This window comes from Saitoella complicata (assembly GCF_001661265.1).
Source record: "Saitoella complicata NRRL Y-17804 unplaced genomic scaffold SAICOscaffold_1, whole genome shotgun sequence".
Lineage (NCBI taxonomy): Eukaryota > Fungi > Ascomycota > Saitoellomycetes > Saitoellales > Saitoellaceae > Saitoella > Saitoella complicata.
Window position 1 is genome coordinate 167,767 of NW_017566992.1, and position 18,388 is coordinate 186,154.

Genomic DNA, 18,388 nt, shown 5'->3' on the forward strand with positions numbered 1-18,388 from the left:
ATTTCGCAGTTTTCCGTCGGATCATGCCACGTCTATCTTTACCTCGGCTGTCAAGAGCATGGCAGATAGACGTCAGTCGTCTGTGCGCGGGTCTCGTCCACCGCACTCTGCTTCCTGTGAAGTGATTCCCTCGGGAGAGTCACACACAGGACTTTTGCACCAGTTCGAAACTCGACACTGAGAAAAATCACCTACGGGACTATCGTTTAATTAACAAAGCCGGCCAATTTAAATTCCAGAGTGTGGCCTGAGGGGGACAAAGCAGTTGCGGCTGGGCTGGCACTGACAAAGGGAGATCAATTCATATAACGAGATATCTAGACCAAGAACTGGGAGTTAATCCGTTTCACCGCGGCCGGCGGCAAATGGAAGGGAGGAACGTGTTGAGAGATGACGCCGACGGGGTGGTGGAAGGCGAGAACAGGCGAACAGGCAAACAGGCAAACGGCTGCGTGACGAGGTACACCAGCCGCCTTTGGGGTATTGTCGTAGCCAGGCATTGTCGTGCACGGACGCTACAGTGCTGGTGATCGGCAGGACCACGTCTGACCGCGACAGGACGTTATTTACCCTTCCGTCGACTGCTGTATCCTGTTCCTCAGTTACGTATGTGCTAGTCGACGTTTCGGACCTTCGACCTCGTCTATGAAATGAAGGTGGAGCTCTATTGTGCTCAGGTGCAGATGCTTCGGAGGGGTTTGGGCTAGCTACATGTAGGTATAATAGAAATCTAGATTGTAACGTCGCGTTTTTATCCGACCGTCGACGTCGACGTGTTTGTCAATCGCAGAGTCCCGCACAGTCCAGCCCGTGCGCAGCGACCGGTCTAACTCTCAGCCTTCCCTAAGCCTTCAAGCTCCACCCGTAAAATGTTAACAACGTCAATCTACATAGCCACCATGTACTCCTTCGAGCTCCGCTCTCAGATAGCCCCAGGATCAGATAGCGTATTTGCTTCCTTGCCTAGACCCTACGATAACGTATCAAACGTAACCTTGAGTTCAACCTCAATCTTCCCCTCCGCATTGACCGAGAACACAACGTCATCCAAATCCCTAACAACCCAATCCGCACCCGCCTCTTTCACCTCCAACTCCGAATGCGAGGTAATCAAGCCCAGGACTTTACACCCCGCAGCTTTACCTGCACGGATTCCAGCAGGGGCGTCCTCGACGACAATCACGGTGTCGTCAGAGTCGGGGATGTCGAGTCGGCGGCGGGCGGCGAGGTAGCCTTCTGGATTGGGTTTTCCCAGCGAGACGTCTTCTGCTGCGATGAAGATCTTTGGGTGGGAGATTTTGAGGATCTATCAACAGACATTAGTCCTGTGAATATTCTTTAAGGAGATGGATACTGACGTCGAGCCATTGCGATGCCATTCCCTTCGTTCCGGAGGTTACGATCGCCCATTTTGCGCCGCCTTCTTCGAGGATCTTGGTGGCTTCCTGTGCTCCTCCGATCCTACACCATGTCAATCAGTCTCCATCCTACACCACGGTAGATGGTTCGTGACATACGCAGTAGCCTCATTCCCATTCCGTCTCGGGATTTCGCTCTCGAGTTGTTGTACGTAAGCCATATCAGCCTTTTCCGGAACATGCTCCTTGATGATCTCAATTGTGCGGCGGCCGTGGGAGGTGGCCAAAATCAAAGCTGGCTCGATGCCATGTTCATCACCGAACCTTAAGTTCATATTAGCCAATCCGTAACGCATTGGAGTGGAGGATAGATGCCCACCTCGTCCAGTGTGCAATGACGGCGTTCGTGGAGTCAATGAGCGTACCATCGAGGTCGAAGAGGATTGCAGATGACGTGAACTTTTGGGACAATTCGTTTGCGTCTCGTGTCGGCATTACCGTTGGCAGGTATTTCTCGAGCATTGTAATTGATCTTTTTTGAGGTCGAGGTCGGTGATCCGCGGAGATGGAGGTTTAGAGTTTGCGGTGCGCAGCCGGTGCGTCACAGTGCAAGATCTGTGGGATTTTGCTGGAATCGCAGGGTTGGGCAGCAAATCTGAACTTGTCCGAAAAACAAGGGACACTTTGCTATTCATTACGAAAAAAGACGCTGCACCAATCCCAAAGGCAACCCTAAACAACATCCTGCTCCCCATCATCCCCCCTCGCAATCCCCAGAACCTTTCCCCTCAACCTCTCCGCCCGGTTCAACCCATTCCTCACAGCCCCCAAACACCTCAAAAACTCCTCACTCCTCTCCAATGCCGCCTGGACTAATCGCCGTGTTTCTTCGGCGGCTGTGTGGTCCATGCCGAGATCGCGGTCGACGCCGCCGGAGGTGAAGAGGGGGTCGTCGGCGAGGTGGGAATGGGAATGGAGGTGGGCGGAGAGTGTGGCGAGCGTTGCTTGGCGGGTTGTGCGGCGCGCGGGGGCGGTGGGTTCGTCTTCGTCGTCTTCGTCGTCGTCGTTGTTCATTTCCTCGTCTGCGCCGTTCACTTCTTGGTCGACGTCGGCGTCGGCATCGGCGTCATATTCAGTCCCGTTGAACGACGTCTCGCCCATAGTCGCATCACCCTCCCCAGTAACCTCAGCCTCAACCACACCTTCAGCAGGCTGTTCCGCGGGATTCTCCACTGAAGGTTCCGCAGGCGCGTCAACATGCTCCTCACCCGCTGGCGGCGCCGCCGCATCCGTCTGCTCCTTCTCAACCTCCGCAGCCGCATCGACATTCTCTGTAGCTGGTTGCTCCTCCACTACAGCGGCTGCTGCGGGTTCCGCGTTGGCGTTGACGACACCATTCACGCTTTCGATAGACTCCGGCAGGCTGTCGTTGTTCTGCACCGAGCTGGATTCATTTGTTGGTGGTGCCGTGGGAAGCTGAGTCGCAGGCTCCGTCGCGGGCTCTGATTCGGTCTCGGAGAATGGCTGTATTGTTTCACCATCCGGGAAGTCCGATACATCGTGGCTGTTTGCTGGTCCGCTTGGGACAGAGCTGCTTTGCTCTCCCTCCTCCTCCTCATCTGCTTCTTCGTCCACCTGCTCCTCCTCGTTTTGTGCTCTCAGGGCCTTGGCCTGTTTCTCCATCAACACCCACGTCGGGTCATCACCCAAAAACGCAGTCAACAGCCTACTCAAACAAATCGTATGCCTATGCTCCGTGCTGATCGCGTCCAAAGCTTGTGTCGCGAGTAATGGTAGCGTACTCCGCTGAAACGTGTTCTGGTACGATGGGTGTCGGAGAAGATCGGATGGGTGAGCGATCGGGCGGAGAAGCGCGTTCAGGTCGACGGCTGCGTATGGATCGGTGTCCGAGGCACCTTCTGTTTGATCGTCGTCTTCTTCGTCGTCGGAGTCGGTGGGTTTGCGGGTGGATTTGAAGGTTGGGACGTCGCGGCGGCGGATGATCGCGCGTTTCTTGTTGGCATATTCGACGACCTGCGTCCATGTTAGAATACTTGTTATGAAAAAGAGCGATGGGACTACCTCGCGATCGGTTTGAAGACCGTACGGCAAGTTGAGTTTGCCTTTGTGCACAAAGCGAGCCTTGCGCTTCAGCTTGCGCCCACGGTTGTGAGTCGCTGCGCCGACTGAAGAGTCTGAATCCGATGCTGTTTGTCGTTATAAGCGTTTGAAAACAATCACCCAATTGCAACAGAAGACAAACCATCTGATCTGGCTGCGAGCGTTTCCTTCAAGGCACTGCACGACGCGGTCAGCCTGCCACCCTTCCACCGTACGTTGGTGACACGTACATGATCTGCTTCTCCGTCTCCTCGTCAACAGCTGGTACTGATCTCTCCCTTTGCGACTGCGGCATCTCTGAATAAATGCTGAATCAATGCTGGACTGGGTGCTGCTACTTGTATCTCGTCCAGCTGGTCGCGGGTCCAGGTAACGTTGAACGCCAGGCACCATATCGATACATGTATATACGGGGAACCTGCGAAACCACAGAAACCACCAGCAGTGAATCTCATGGACTCTTATCCAAGGGAGTACACCGAACATCTCCGCCCTCTCGTCCTCGTCGCAGGTCTCACCCCACCAGCAACCGATCGCCCATCATCTCCCAATGCCACTCCTTCCTCCTCACCACCACGGGACCGTCGTCCATCCATGCCTGTCTCTCCACAGAATTCCTCGGCGTATCTGACGCCTCCACGACCGGATCAGCTGAGGAGACGTGGATCTGTGTGGTCGCCTATGCCGCCTATTGATCAGGAATTGGCGAAACAGTTGCTTGGGTACTTGACCGTGCGGAGTGGTTCGAATGTCTGGGAGGCTAGTGCGATGGATGTCAGTGCTGGGACGAAGTATGTCGAAGGATTGTTTAGGGTGTTGCCGGTGGAGAGGGCGTATCGACTTCCGGCAAAAAAGGCTCGGCCGGCACCGTCGCCGCTTTCGAGTTTTAGGTCGTCGTCACCTTCTGGTCGGCCTCGGACACGCTCGCCATCGCCCGTCAAGCCGAGCACTGATCCGCTTCATTCGCCTGCGCCTCCAGCACCCATCAACCCTGCCAACCTTCACTCTCCACTTTCACCGCTCACGCCAGGTAGCCCTCTCTTTCCCGACGGTCTAGTCACTCCACGCTGGGTCGCAAAGTACGCCCGTCGCCTACCTTCCGCCTTCGTCGGCTTCTACGAGATATACACAGGCGACGACGAACAAACGAAAGCTCTGAAAGATCAAGAGCTTGTCAAAGAATTAACAGAACTTAAACGTGCCTTCGCCGACCGCGGAATCAAATTCGTCGCAGTCGTAACAAGCAAGAAAACCACCGGCGAAGCCCTCGACCTAGATACGCGGCTTAACAACCTCCGTCGCGCCGCGCAACTGGACGCACGCACCGGTCTTTTATTCTTAGGCCCCAGCAGTGCGGTGGAGCTGAGGGGCTTTGTTGCGAATCTGCAGGAAGTACTCTATCCCACCGCCGTAGAGTTCTACAACGACATCCTCAAACACGCCCGCAAGAAATCCCGAAACCGCGGCTCCAGCCCCGCAGAATCCCTCCGCTGGTCCCTTCGCACGGACTTCAAAGTCGGTGTCATGGCCGAATTCCTCCAAAACATCGAACTTGCAGACCGAAATTACCGAAGTGCGTACATGACTCTCCTCGAAATGTTCAACAATACGTCGATATTACCGCCCCGCTCACAGCGCTGGATCGAAGCGAGACTTTTGTCAGATTCGCTGAATTTGAAGATCTGTAAGATGTGCTTGTATCTGGATTTACCAGCGGACGCGATGAAGACCTTCAACCAACACATCGCGCACACAGCACGGCTCTCGTCCACGCACTGGTCCCCCTCCACCGGTATCGATACACCGGAATGGTACTCCTGGCTCGCACGCCAACGCCGCGCATTCGGTGACCTCGTCGTCCTCGCAGAAGGCTCTGGGTTCGATTTTCGGAGTTTGGAGGTGTGGAAACCTACTGTGCCGGGGCCGGGGGTTCAGGTTGGGGGATGGAGGAGGGGGGAGGTTGTTAGGCATGCGGGGTATGAGTATTGGGAGGCGGTGGAGTGTATGAAGGTTAGGAAGATCAAGATGAAGGAGGCCATGGCACGAGAAAAACGGGCTGTGGGTGAGGAGGGCGGAGAGGGGAAGGAAGGTGATGAGGCGGGGGTTGATGTCGATAAGGTTATTGGGGAGATAACGAGGGAGGCGTTGGAGCAGTTTAGGCATCATGGGGATATGAGGATGGTGCTCTACCTCTCGCAAGAACTTGCCCAGACGAATTTTGAGGCGGGGAATTATGATATTGCGTTGACATACGCGAAGAAGCTCGTGGCCGAGTACCGGAGAGAGGAGTGGACGACCTTATTGGAGGGTGCGCTAAGGACTTGCTTGGCGTGTGCGCAAGAACTTGGGAATCATGAGGATATCATGAGGTTCTCTTGGGAGTTGCTCTCGAAGGACTTCAAGGGTGACGAAGCATCCTCTAATGCATTCTTCGCCGAAACCAGGGATCTTGCGGCAGCTGAAGACGGCAAACCGTTGGTTCTCGACAGCTCGGGATCGACGGCGCCGATACATATGTCGTTTGTGTTCAACCCGCCCATGACGTCGGTGACGATGCCGATCGTGTTTCAGGTTACGTTGGAGTATAATGTTCATCCTTCGACACCCCCGTTGTCGCTCAAGTCTTGCGAGTTGCTGTTTGACGGGATATATAGGCCTGTGCATCTCGAGCATAACGCGAATGAGGAAGCATCGAAGGCCGGCTCGCTTGTGCTATTAAAGTTGGAAGATGATGGAGATATCCTCAGGGCAAGCGGGGATCTTTCGTTCCAGCCGGGTGAGAAGAAAACCTTTCAGATGGTCAAGCTCGCTAAACACGAAGGGGTCGTCAACGTCCGCTCTGGTCTCCTCCATCTGGACAGTCCCGGCGCACGACCCATCGAAATCACTTGTGACCTCTCCAGTCCGGACAAACGTCACAAGTTTCTCTGGCTCGAAGAAACGAACAACCGTCAGCGCTCGAGGGAGTTGCATTTGGATAACCCGAGGTCTTGTACAGTCCTCCAGAAACCGGCGAAGTTACAGATCCAGACGGACTTCAAGGGTCTTGCGTACTGCGGCGAGGCATTCCCTCTGATTTTGACCGTGATGAATGAGGAGGATGAAGCCATCCGTGCTTCATTTCAGGTTAGTACCGCGAGTTATGAGGGTGATCCGCTGGAGGTTGCGGCGAAGCCTGATGTGGAGAGTATTGCGGCGCCTGACAGTGTTTTCGATATTGGAGAGGTCAAGCCTAACGAGATTGGCTCGGGAACGTGCTACATCTTGTGCCCTCGTATGCGGACAGATGCAACCGTCGAGTTCACAGTCAAATACAGTCTCGCATCTGACCCAGATACCAAAATCAGGAAGACGCTCGAGATCAGTATCCCAGTCATGGAACCCTTCCATGCAGCGTACGATTTCTCGCCGCGGGTGAACTCGAAGTGGCCTGAACCGTTCTCTACGTCGGATCCTTTGACGTCCTTCCTCGAGATTGCTCAGAGTTGGGCTTTAACTTCGACTTTGTCTTCGCTGGGGTCAATTACGATGGAGATTGAGGGTTTGGAGCTAGTGTTGGAGGACACGCTTGGGCCGGCGTCGGTGAAGGTGCGACATGGACATGGTTGTCGGTCTGATGGGAACGATAATCTCGGTATCTTATTCGACACACGTGTCTGAGTTTTCACTAACCGCATTCTAGTCTGGGATTCGTCCATCGCTCATAAGGCCGAGTTTGTGCTCGACTGTACAAAGGCCGAGGATCAAGTGTATGAAGAGTCCTTCGTGGACACCGTCATTGCTATACACTGGCGGCGACACCAAGAGGTTGAAAATGCCGAGGCTCACTGGAACACGGCGTATCTCATGGTGCCTCGATTGCACATCCCTTCCTTTGAGCCCCGTGTCTTAGCAGGTGAGATCAACACATTGTCGTCAAACCGTGATTTATGCTAACGAATACGGTCTTACAGAAACGATTTTGTATCCGTCATTCCCACGAAAGCGGACAATCATCTGGCACCTTGAAAACCCAACCAATCTGATCCTCAACCTCTCCTTGTTCATGCATCCCAGCGAACACTTTACATGTTCGGGAGTGAAGCACACCCAAGTTCGACTCTTGCCATTCTCCGCTCAGACGATCCAGCACAACGTTATAGCACTCACCCAAGGATGGCTGAAGCTGCCGTCGTTCAAGGTTATTGAGGTACAGTCGGAGAGAGAATTGAGGATGGTTCCTGCAAGTGCGGATATTAGACTTGATAGGGAAGGAGGCATGTCTATTCAGGTAGTAGATGACGAAGTGGATGAGAAAGTATAAGGGAATGGATGGTAGATGCCGATAATATGATACCCTCTATATCCTCAGATGACCTGTCTTCTTGATCTTGTCCTTCATGCCATCCCAATAACGTCCCTATCCTCCGCAAACGCCATCTTCACCTCCTCCTCCCCAATCTTCAATCGTACCCTTCCCCCTCTATCCCCACCCTTCGCCTCCAAAACAACAACCCCCGCATCCGCCAAATCCGCCGCAGCCTTCAAAATCCCACGCACGCGGCCTTTGCCTTCGGTGAGCAGGAGTTGCTGCACGTCTTGATTATCGGAGACTTTGCACATCCGTCCAGCTTCGTCTAAAACGTCGCCGGTTGAGTTTTCAGCGATTCCGGAGCGCCGGGTTCGTGCCATCAACGCAGCGAGGAAGACCTTGCATGCCAGAGGAAGAGACCGGAGGTAGGCTTGGATAGGGGATGAGGTCATCTCCGCAATTGCCTGCTGGATGACCTTGATCGTCACACGTCCAGTCTGCAGTTTCGGCTCTCTCAATTGTGTTGCTGAATCATCCGTCGACGCCTCCGCCAGCTCCACGGCCCTCCGACAAATATCCAGCGCCCGTCTCGCATCACCACTAACCCCCGCAACCTTCCGACTCGCAAACCCAATCGCATCCTTACTAACAATATCACCCGGGACCCCCTCCAACCTGCTTTGAATAATGGTCTCAAGTTGACTATGCGTGTATCCGGGAAAGGTGATACGGGTTAGCCCGAGCCGCGAGGAGATTTTGTTGGAGAGCATCCGTTCGGGGAGATCCATCGTGTTTGCGACGGCAGCGACGATGAGGCGGGAGTGCCGGAGGGAGGGCCAGTTGAAGAAGTTGTACATGACTGTTTGTTTTTTCGTCACTAACTGATCCAATTCGTCCATCAACACGACACTACACCATATTAGCAAGCTAAAAGGAGGGGATAGAGGACATACCATGGCATCCGCCTCGGACTTGGCCCAGAAAACTCAGCTTCGAGCAAACTCAACGCATGACTCGGCGTAACTCTCTCCCCGCTCAACACCTCCCACAACATCGCATAAGCCTGATTCGCCTCGGTGACCTTCATCCCATTGATCTCTACAAAGATAAAATCATCCAAATCTCCCTCCTCCACACTCTCCCTCAAACTCCTCACAACTTCCCTGACAGTCGCAGTTTTCCCGGTTCCGGGCGTGCCGGAGATGTAGAGACACGAGCCGTGGCCTTCGAGAATGGAGGTGTGGAGGTGGGTGTAGATGGATTCGAATTCGCCTTCGCGGCAGGGGAGGGAGGTTGGTACGGCGGAGACGTGGAGGCGGGCGCGGGCAAGTTGGTAGGGGGAGGAGAGGTATTGGGAGGGAGAGAGCGTGCGCATTGGGAGAGGGGTGATTTCGAGGGGTTTGAGGATTCTGTGTGGTCGTGTTAGTAGGGGGGGCGGAGACCGTACAATTGGATACAATCGTACCTTCTGTTTGTGGGTGTACGTGTCTTTGTGGGGCTTTCGGGCCCTGGTCGTGCGCTGGATGTTCTGGGTTTTCGAGGCGTGCCCGTTCCCCTCTTCCTCTTCCTACTCCGTCGTTGTGCAACCTCTTCGTCACTGGTGATAACCTCCTCTGATTCCTCTGACTCCGACGACAGCGGTTCTTCCGGTTCGTGGTCAGACGCCTCATTCACGTGCTCGTCACTATCGTCGCCATCCGAAACACGCTTTGCCTTCGTTGCCTTCTTCGCCGGCGCCTTTTTCGTAGCAGCTTTCTTCGGCTGTACCTTCTTCGTTCTTTCTGTCGGTGAACCCTCCCTCTCATCGTCCTCCTCATCCTCCTCGTCCTCACTCTCCGTCTCATAGCCCGGACTAATCCTCATATCCCTATCTGCCTTCCTCAACTTCACCCCCACCTCCTCATCAATCCGATCCGCAATCCCCACAAAATCCGTATCCCGCCCCTTGAGCACCTCCTCGATATCGATATCCACAAACTTCATTTTCTTGTTGTTGATACCGCGCTGACATTGGTAGTAGATGTTGATGTCTTTTGACCGGATGGGGATGCCGCGGGGGAACTTTTGGGTGAAGAGGGAGGGAGGGAGGACGCTGACGTGGTGGAGGATCATGGAAATTGTGTTGTCATCGTTCATAAGTGACGAAATATACACCTCGTTCTGTAAGAGAAGGTGAGCCTTGTCTTTAACACAAGGGCTAGCTTTCGTCTTACCTGTAATGGGGGCACCTCAGGCTTGATCCCTGGGTCATCACACCTCTCAAACCACGCAATAACGAACCTCATCCGCTGACTCGGCACCCTCTCATCCAGATCCTCGAAGAAGTGTCGAACAATAGCGACAAGGGGCTTTAGTCTGGTGTTCTTTACCGCGACCATGTCTCCAATTCGATAGATTGTGTCGCCACGTTGGAAGGCAGAGTACGACTTCACATGATGGCCACCGCGCTTGATGAGCTGTGATGGAGGAGGGATCTCTGTCTCGACCCAGACGTCGCCGGTGGGAGCTGGAGCGGTGCCGCGTCCGCTACGTCTGCTGGTCATTGTATGCTGTCTGCCCTTCAATAACGCGTTTAAATGCTGCTCTGGCCGGATTCGAACGTCGAGCTCCGACCTTGACCGTGCACTAGGTGCATATACGCGCTCCTCCAAGAGAACGTGAGAGATTCGACATCATCATGGCAGAGTTCTCGTCAAGCAACGGGTCCCTTCGAGAGGTATACGATGAAGCACAGTCTGTTCAACAGTCGATAGAGGAAGGGGCAGTTCCAGTGGCGGAGGTTCAGGTGTGCGATTCGTGATGAGATTCAGTGGTGACTCGTGTTAACGACGCATGCAGGCTACCGTCGAGAAAGCGATTCGACTCTACGAAGGATGCTGTGAGCTCATCGACCGTATCTCTCTCTTCAGCTTGAATGAGGAGCTGGAGGAAATCAATTCATCGGAACTACGGTATAGCAGGCTCAATAACCTTCCCTCGCTTGTCGTGAAGCTAACTGGCCGGCTATACAGCTATCTTCTATGTCCATATAATCTCGCGAGTCTCTACACCCTACGCATGACCAGCGACCGGAAATCCACACTTGCTCTCTCGCAGAATACCTTCAAATTGTTCCTTACGCAGATTGAGGCATACGGACTCTTAGCAGTAGAAGATAAACGCGCAGCCGAAGCAGCACTCTCCGGGAAAGCATCCGAAGCACTGGGAATGGGACGCGGCGGTGGAGATCCAGCTGCGAGACGAGCCGCGAAGATCGCACGGTATAAACGCGAAAAAGAACTCGAAAGAAACCTTGAGGTACCTTCCTCTTTATTATGTCCCCTAAATCTGTGCTAATAAGAAGTGTACAGATCCTCCGTTCAGCAGATCAATCACACGACGAAACCCTTCGCTCGGTATGGAGTGCAACAATCTCATTCCACGCCACGAAGGCTGTCGCGGCACTAGAAGGTATTGCCCAGGAATTGGAGATGTTGGCATTCATGCCCCCGGTATCGGATCTTATGCGGAGAGAAGAGTTTGATACGCGGGCACGAGAACGTGACGGACAGCGGGGAGACGACTACGATGATCGCGTTGTAGTCGGTGGGCGCGGACTACCCAAGAGTGGACCCCTCCTTGACCCTAATACTGGGAAACCTCTTAGACCGTTCGTCATAACCGGCGACCGCGAACGCTTCCAACAATCCGTCTTTGGGCCCGGCTACAACCTCCCAACAATGTCAATCGAGGAATACCTCGCCGAGGAAGAACGCAGAGGAAACGTCATCAAAGGTGGTGGCGAACAAAGTGGAGAACAAAAAGAGGAGGATGAGGATGATGAGGAGGAAAGTGATAGGAAGATGTATAAGGCTAGGGAGTGGGATGAGTTCGTGGAGGCGAACCCGAAGGGGGCGGGGAATATGGGGTTCCGGAGGGGGTGAAGTGGACCGGACTAACCGATAGCCGAGGTTGTCGGATTTACGCAACGGATCTAAAATGTTGTTCATCTCATATGCCCGATTTTTGATGTTACACGTCGCCTCCATGTCTTTGTAGGCCTCCTCGTACCAAAACACGTCGCCCGCGCCCGGCCCTGACTCCAAAAGTGTTGAGCCGATCCGCGCCGGCCTCGATCTGATAAATACGACAAACAACCGCTCCACCACTCCACCGAGTTCCCTTTGCCATTGAGCAGTACCAACACAAATGGCACTCGACATCCTCGATCTCGTCATTGTATGCGTCGTAGGTCTCGCCACCCTCGCGTACTTCACCAAAGGCACGCTCTGGGCAAAACCCAAGGCGGCCAAGACATACGGTAATGGCACAGCCGCGACTCCATATGCGGGCGGTGCGAAGAAGGCGAAGAGAACGAGGAATATCGTGGAGAAGATGGAGCAGTCTGACAAGAACGTCGTCGTCTTCTACGGCTCCCAAACCGGAACCGCGGAGGATTATGCGTCTAGGTTGGCGAAAGAGGGACATGCGCGCTTCGGACTGAAGACCATGACTGCCGACTTGGAGGATTATGATATCGAGTACCTTGACACTTTCCCGGAGGAGAAGTTGGCGATTTTCGTGTTGGCGACGTATGGGGAGGGCGAGCCGACTGATAACGCGGTGGAGTTTTATAATTTCGTGAGGGATGAGAGCTCTGCTTTCTCCGAGGGTGGGTCAGCAGACGAAAAGCCTTTGCAGAAGATGAAATATGTTGCGTTTGGGTTGGGGAATAGGACGTATGAGCATTACAACGCCATGGTCCGTCAAGTCGACGAGGCTCTCACCCGTCTTGGAGCCAAGCGTATCGGTATGGCTGGAGAGGGTGATGATGGTGATGGTACCATGGAAGAGGACTTTCTCGGGTGGAAAGATGGGATGTGGGAGGCCGTCGCCGCTGAGCTTGGGTTGGAGGAGCATGAGGCGTTGTATGAGCCCACTCTGCAGGTCACTGAGCAGCCTACATTGAGTGTCGCTGACGATACCGTTTATGTCGGTGAGCCTAGCAAGCATCATTTGGGTTCGAAGCATGTTGGACCGTATAATGCGCACAACCCCTACGTGGCTGCTATCACGACTTCGAAGGAGTTGTTCAAGACGAAGGATAGGAACTGTTTGCATATGGAGATTGACTTGGGTGAGTCGGGGTTGAAGTACACTACTGGTGACCATATCGCCGTGTGGCCTACCAATGCTGATCAGGAGGTCGATCGTTTCTTGGCTGTACTTGGATTGACTGAGAGGCGTCACACCGTTATCTCCGTGACTGCTTTGGACTCTACCACCAAGATCCCTCTCCCGTCTCCTTCTACCTACGACGCTATCCCGAGATATTACCTTGAGATCTGCGCACCTGTCTCTCGTCAGTTCTTGTCTACCCTCGCTCAGTTCGCTCCCACCGAACAGGCAAAGGCTGCTCTCGTCAAGCTTGGATCCGACAAGGAGTACTTCAAATCTCGTGTCGCTGACCGTTACTGCAACATTGCTCAGGTTATGGAGATGGTCGCTCGTGGCCACACTTGGGCCAGCGTTCCCTTCTCCCTCTGGATCGAGAACTTGGTTCATCTCCAGCCTCGATTCTACTCTATCTCCTCTTCTTCTTTGCTTTCTCCTCGCACAATCAGCATCACTGCAGTCGTGGAGCGCAAGGCTCCTATGAGTGTTTCGGGTCCTGACCACGAGAGTATGTTACACGGTGTCACGACCAACTACCTCCTCGCCCTCAAGCGCAGGCAGCACGGTGACGAGCAGCCTGAGTTGAACGGAAAGACTTACGCCATCACTGGCCCGCGTAACAAGTACGACGGCATTCACGTCCCCGTACACACCCGTCATTCAAACTTCAAACTTCCCATGGACACCTCTAAGCCCGTCATCATGATTGGTCCTGGTACCGGTGTCGCTCCCTTCCGCGGCTTCGTCGCTGAGCGCGCTCACCAGGCTTCGGCTTTGGGCAAGACGGTCGGAAAGACTGTTCTCTTCTACGGATGCAGAAGACGTGATGAGGACTTCATGTACGAGGACGAGTGGCCCGAGTACCAGAAAGCCCTCGGCGACAGCTTCGAGATGATCACTGCTTTCTCGCGTGAGGACGCTACCAAGAAGACATACGTCCAGCACCTCTTGTGGGAAAAGGCTGAGGAAGTCGATGCGTTGTTGAAGCAGGGTGCGTACTTGTACGTCTGCGGTGACGCTGCGCATATGGCACGAGATGTTCAGGCAACGCTCGTGAGGATCTTTGAGAAGTGTAGGGGTTTGGAGACGAAGAAGGCTGAGGATTTGGTTAAGCAGATGAGGAATGGCGCCAAGTACCAGGAGGATGTCTGGTCGTAAGCTACGACAGAGGGTTATACAGGCGGGGATGGGGGTGCATTCAAGAACATTCATTATACGCGGGAGTTTTCTGTTACGTGTGGCATGGCATATGATTTCCCAATAGAACAACTAATTCTGGAAATAAACGGATATCTATACCCTTCGTTCATCGTGCTTGGCTTATGATACTCCTTCATCTGAATAGGCTATGCGATGCATTCACCTTTCGCAAGCAAGATCTTTTGCAACCTACGACCATTTCCGCGCCTCCATTCCCTCAGGTGGGGTAGGCGCCTGGTATTCTTTCCCAACCTCCGACCAATTCGTACTCAACTTCGTTCCCCCACTCTCGGTATAACTCTTAATCATCGCCTTCCTAGTATCCTCATCCGCATCCTTATACAACGTCTGGAACAACTGATTCAGCGCGGCATCACCAATCGGCTCTGCGTCAGGTCCCGTAGCACTATCGAGATTCGTCGACAAACTCTCCCAGTTCTTCGGTCCGTTGCGGGACGAGGTCGGGTATGCGTGTACGGAAGCTTTGGGGTCTGGGAGGACTTCAGCCCCTTCAAGGGTCGCCCATTGCTGACCGCCCGTGGCTTTCGCGAGCTTGATTTCGATTTTTGTGGACATGACTTTATGACTGGAGTTCTCCACATCGATTTTTCCGCCTAGGGGATCGATTTCGTAGATATAGTCGGAACCGTCGGCGAGGGGGAAGCTGATGGAGAAAGTGATGGGTTGGAATTGTACAGAGACTTTGTCGGATGGGATGCCTTTTGCGAAGAAGGTGAGATTGATGGCCGCAGGGGTTTGGTACCATTCATGGCGGACTTTCTGGGGAGCTGGGGGAACGGCGGGGGTGGAAGGAGCCGGAGCAGCTGCTGCGGTAGATGTTGCGCTGGCAGCCGAGTCTGCGGGAGTGAGTTGCTGAGCTGTGCATGGCTGTTAGCATTCGTCATTCGATATTGGAACAGGGACGGACCTTCGGTAGGTTGGTTGGGTTCCGTAACGTATTCCTCGACAGCAATATCTTGTCCCGGATCTGTCCATGTCAGTAATTGACTATACATAGATATGTCGTGCACTCACTCTTAGCTAGCCCTGCTTTGGCCTTTGCCTCCCAAATCGGAATCGTCTTCTCATTTGGTAGGATTGCCTTTGCTTTGTGCAGGGTGAATTCGGCATCTGCGAAGCGGTCCATCTGAAACAAAGTGATACTGCGGTACACAGTCAGTCAAACTCCGGCGGGTTAAGGAGGAGAACCACATACCCACGGCGCATCTGTGCCTGTCCTATCAATTCCCTCTTTCCACGAGATCTAGCGAGGAAGAGTGCTTGCTCAGCATCACGCAGTGCTTCGTCATATTTCTTGTCACGGCCATACGCGGTGCTCCTATCGAAAGTCGTAAGTACCAGCACCGTATTTTTTTCTCATATCAGAAACCTTTTGATGTAGTAGTCAACTGCGGTTGGTGACTGCGCAATGGCTTCAGTATAGAGTCGGATCGCTTCAGCGTATTGAGAAGCAGAGAGAGCATCCGCTCCCTTAGCTGCCAAATCTGCTGCTGATGGCATTGCTTCAATTGCTATACAACTGTACTGCTATAGGTGGAGGAGATCAGAGGATGGGGTGTCGTTACGATCCACGTAGGAATGTTCCTGCTGGAATTAAGGTTTAAGGGTTGCATGATCTTGCATGGCTCGCGGGAAGGCAGTCCATGAGCTGAGCGAGTAATACAGGACAGAGTATAAATCATGTTGAGTCATGTCTTTTGTTCTCCATGTTCTCTAGACAGCGAGACCTCTTTCTAAGCGATCTTTCGATGTATGCCTGGCAATGTTCCCATTCCATATGTGCCGGTTTCTCTGGTAAGGCCCCCTATGCTCCCTTCCAAACCGTCTATCACTGCACCAAGTTCTGTCTTCTCATTTCCACAGCCCTTTTGTACGGCGGCGCTGTCGGCGGCTGTACAGGATCCAAACTCACTCTCTCTGCACCACCCTCAAGATGATACGTCGCATCGGAATCAGGTTGACTCAAATCACCACATGCAATAAAAGGCGCAATCCATCCTTCACTTCCTCCACTCGGCAAACTTAATGGCTTCTCCAGCGTAGGAGTGAATCCTTCTGGCGGAGTATAGTTCTCGCACACAACGAAAGCTTCCAGGGAGGATCCACGCGATGAACGAGGTTTTGCGCATGTTACACGCTCGAAAAAGACCTTCAGTTGAGCGTATAGAAGGCCGACATCACGACCACGGAAAATCTTGGCGACGAAGGTTCCTCCAGGGCGAAGGACACAGGTAGCCAAAGTAAGTGCTGCCAGCAGCAACTGAGCCTGGATGTATTCGTCCAAGTCATGGAGACCAGTAACATCTGGTGCACCATCACATACCACCAAATCTGCTGGTTCCCCTCCAAGGTGGTGCATGACGGTTGGTAGTGTTGAAGGATGGGTAATGTCGAGCTGTAGCGTTGTAACACCCGGTAACGGCGCCATGGGTTGCAAATCGAGCGAAACAATCGTCGGGGCTTCACCAGCAGGCACGTTCTGTGCAAGCTTCCTCGAAAGCACTTGCGACCACGACCCAGGCGCCGCACAAAGATCCACGACCCGTCTCACATCCTCGAAAAGATTGAACTCCTCGTCAAGCTGCAACAACTTGAACGCCGACCGCGCACGCCACCCCTGCTCCTTCGCCAGACGGTAGTAAGCATCACGCTTGTCCTTACTCGACTTTCCCATTTTTCTGATCGTTTTACAGATTTTTCGGTCTTATCGGGTTGCGGAAAGCAGCTTTGACCCCGCGGCGCGGGTGGCTGGGTGCAAAGCTCGTACTTGGAAAAGTCCCGAGAGCGGTCGGCGGCCGTGAAGGCATCGAAGAGCTCGAGCAATGGCAGGAAATAACCAGATGGAGACAGATGCGCACTCGGTATGGACTTGAGCTATGAATTCTATGGACTGGTGCTCATATGTTGTTACAGCGGAAGCGGAAGAGGACGAACCTCGAGTGGGAATTGGAGCGAGTCAAGGGATACCTGGGAGAGGATCCCAAGCTGGTAAGGGTCAAGATGGCACTCGGCCGTGAACGTCACCGTCACAGGGAAGCTCCTGAGTTTTCGGATCGTCAGGCCGCAGTCAACAAAGCCAAGGAGTTGCAGAAGCAGCTCGTGGAGCAGAAAGTCTTTCACGCCAACAAGGAGGCCCTGAAGGCCTTGAAAAAGGCGAAAACCTTTGAGACTCAGAAGTTGGTGAAGAGGCTGAAGACTGCTCGTGAGGCGGAGGAGAAGGATGATGCTCAGATCCTGAGACTGGAGGCGGAGATGTCCGCGCTGAAAGAGATCGATCTTCCGAAGTTGGCCAATGTTCACATCTCAAACAAGCTGCACAAGCGTTACGACTTGGTCGAGACTGGTTCTCTTCCCGATGCTGTCGAAAACCCCTACAAGGACTCACCTGATTCTACCAAGAACGTCATTGCGCGACTCTTCAATACCAAAGTCGTGAAGGAGGTTGCGGATACGGCTGTGGAGTCTGTTGGACGAGCAACTGGAGTCGTCGAGAAACCGAAGGCTGTGGACGAGAAGAAAGAAGCAAAAAAGGCGCGGAAGAAGGAGGCCAAGGCTAAGGCTAGGGCTGCGAAGGAAGCTACTGCGAGAGGAGAGGAGATCAGTGGTTCTGATGCGGAGGATGAGAGCGAGGGCAGTGATGAGGAGGAGGTGGAGGACTTCTTCGATATGGGTGATGCTTCGGATGAGGAGAAGGTCCCTCCTGTTAAAAAGTCTAAGAAACGCGCAGCTTCGGCCGACTTTTCAGATGAAGATTCCGCCCCTCCCGCCAAGAAGGAGAAGAAGGAGAAGAAGGCGACGAAGGAGGCCAAGCTACCAAAGAAGCCCGACTCAACTGTCTTCCTCCCATCTCTTTCTGCAGGTTACTTCTCGGGTGGATCTGATTCTGACGCTGACCGCGAATACGCCGAATTCGATAAGAAGGAGCGCAAGAACCGCATGGGTCAACGTGCTCGTCGCGCACTTGCCGAGAAGAAGTTTGGACGTCATGCGGCTCATGTCAAGAAGGAGCAGGAAGAACGTCAGAAGGAGAGGGAGGCATTCGATGAGAGGAAGAAGAAGCGTGAAGTTAGGGATACCATCAAGGCAAAGGAGTTGGCAGAGAAGGAGGCGAAGAGGAGGGAACTGGAGGCTAAGCCGGTTCACCCGTCTTGGGCTGCCAAACAGGCGCTTAAGGAGAAAGAGAAGACAATTGTACCTTTCCAGGGTAAGAAGATTACTTTCGATTAGACTATAACTAGGGTAT

General features: G+C 53.6%; 9 protein-coding genes across 9 annotated transcripts; 4 read left to right on the forward strand and 5 right to left on the reverse strand.

Annotated features, from left to right (window-relative positions):
• Positions 1 to 970: 970 nt before the first annotated feature.
• On the reverse strand, positions 971 to 1,853 carry SAICODRAFT_32480 (putative glycerol-3-phosphate phosphatase; the record flags this gene model as incomplete). Its single annotated transcript, XM_019168211.1, has 4 exons — positions 971 to 1,306; positions 1,359 to 1,461; positions 1,518 to 1,682; positions 1,738 to 1,853. The coding sequence occupies 4 exons, from the start codon at positions 1,851 to 1,853 to the stop codon at positions 971 to 973; spliced, it is 720 nt and encodes a 239-aa protein (XP_019027117.1).
• A 170-nt stretch (positions 1,854 to 2,023) lies between these two features.
• SAICODRAFT_28326 (uncharacterized protein) lies at positions 2,024 to 3,798 on the reverse strand. Its single transcript, XM_019167119.1, has 4 exons — positions 3,710 to 3,798; positions 3,622 to 3,656; positions 3,441 to 3,565; positions 2,024 to 3,392 (listed from the first exon to the last, which is right to left on the reverse strand). The coding sequence occupies exons 1-4, from the start codon at positions 3,772 to 3,774 to the stop codon at positions 2,091 to 2,093; spliced, it is 1,527 nt and encodes a 508-aa protein (XP_019027118.1). The 5' UTR covers positions 3,775 to 3,798; the 3' UTR covers positions 2,024 to 2,090.
• Positions 3,799 to 3,932: 134 nt separating this feature from the next.
• On the forward strand, positions 3,933 to 7,782 carry SAICODRAFT_22438 (uncharacterized protein; the record flags this gene model as incomplete). The annotated part of the gene is made up of 3 exons (XM_019166576.1): positions 3,933 to 7,113; positions 7,162 to 7,374; positions 7,433 to 7,782. 3 exons carry the CDS (start codon positions 3,933 to 3,935, stop codon positions 7,780 to 7,782), a joined length of 3,744 nt encoding a protein of 1,247 aa, XP_019027119.1.
• Positions 7,783 to 7,850: 68 nt separating this feature from the next.
• Positions 7,851 to 9,777, reverse strand: SAICODRAFT_28327 (P-loop containing nucleoside triphosphate hydrolase protein). Its single transcript, XM_019167120.1, has 3 exons — positions 9,236 to 9,777; positions 8,724 to 9,179; positions 7,851 to 8,679 (listed from the first exon to the last, which is right to left on the reverse strand). The coding sequence occupies exons 1-3, from the start codon at positions 9,751 to 9,753 to the stop codon at positions 7,857 to 7,859; spliced, it is 1,797 nt and encodes a 598-aa protein (XP_019027120.1). The 5' UTR covers positions 9,754 to 9,777; the 3' UTR covers positions 7,851 to 7,856.
• A 278-nt stretch (positions 9,778 to 10,055) lies between these two features.
• SAICODRAFT_16063 (TAP42-like protein) lies at positions 10,056 to 11,693 on the forward strand (the record flags this gene model as incomplete). The annotated part of the gene is made up of 4 exons (XM_019165601.1): positions 10,056 to 10,555; positions 10,609 to 10,721; positions 10,782 to 11,067; positions 11,121 to 11,693. Exons 1-4 carry the CDS (start codon positions 10,448 to 10,450, stop codon positions 11,691 to 11,693), a joined length of 1,080 nt encoding a protein of 359 aa, XP_019027121.1. The 5' UTR covers positions 10,056 to 10,447.
• Positions 11,694 to 11,901: 208 nt separating this feature from the next.
• On the forward strand, positions 11,902 to 14,120 carry SAICODRAFT_74213 (uncharacterized protein). The gene has a single exon (XM_019170920.1). It carries the CDS (start codon positions 11,959 to 11,961, stop codon positions 14,080 to 14,082), a length of 2,124 nt encoding a protein of 707 aa, XP_019027122.1. The 5' UTR covers positions 11,902 to 11,958; the 3' UTR covers positions 14,083 to 14,120.
• A 100-nt stretch (positions 14,121 to 14,220) lies between these two features.
• On the reverse strand, positions 14,221 to 15,653 carry SAICODRAFT_28328 (SGS-domain-containing protein). The gene is made up of 5 exons (XM_019167121.1): positions 15,515 to 15,653; positions 15,341 to 15,463; positions 15,160 to 15,287; positions 15,053 to 15,112; positions 14,221 to 15,002 (listed from the first exon to the last, which is right to left on the reverse strand). The coding sequence occupies exons 1-5, from the start codon at positions 15,643 to 15,645 to the stop codon at positions 14,314 to 14,316; spliced, it is 1,131 nt and encodes a 376-aa protein (XP_019027123.1). The 5' UTR covers positions 15,646 to 15,653; the 3' UTR covers positions 14,221 to 14,313.
• A 181-nt stretch (positions 15,654 to 15,834) lies between these two features.
• SAICODRAFT_28329 (tRNA 2'-O-ribose methyltransferase) lies at positions 15,835 to 16,858 on the reverse strand. The gene has a single exon (XM_019167122.1). The coding sequence runs from the start codon at positions 16,817 to 16,819 to the stop codon at positions 15,974 to 15,976; it is 846 nt and encodes a 281-aa protein (XP_019027124.1). The 5' UTR covers positions 16,820 to 16,858; the 3' UTR covers positions 15,835 to 15,973.
• Positions 16,859 to 16,893: 35 nt separating this feature from the next.
• On the forward strand, positions 16,894 to 18,380 carry SAICODRAFT_99906 (Bud-site selection protein). The gene is made up of 2 exons (XM_019172190.1): positions 16,894 to 17,006; positions 17,059 to 18,380. The coding sequence occupies exons 1-2, from the start codon at positions 16,968 to 16,970 to the stop codon at positions 18,370 to 18,372; spliced, it is 1,353 nt and encodes a 450-aa protein (XP_019027125.1). The 5' UTR covers positions 16,894 to 16,967; the 3' UTR covers positions 18,373 to 18,380.
• Positions 18,381 to 18,388: the final 8 nt, after the last annotated feature.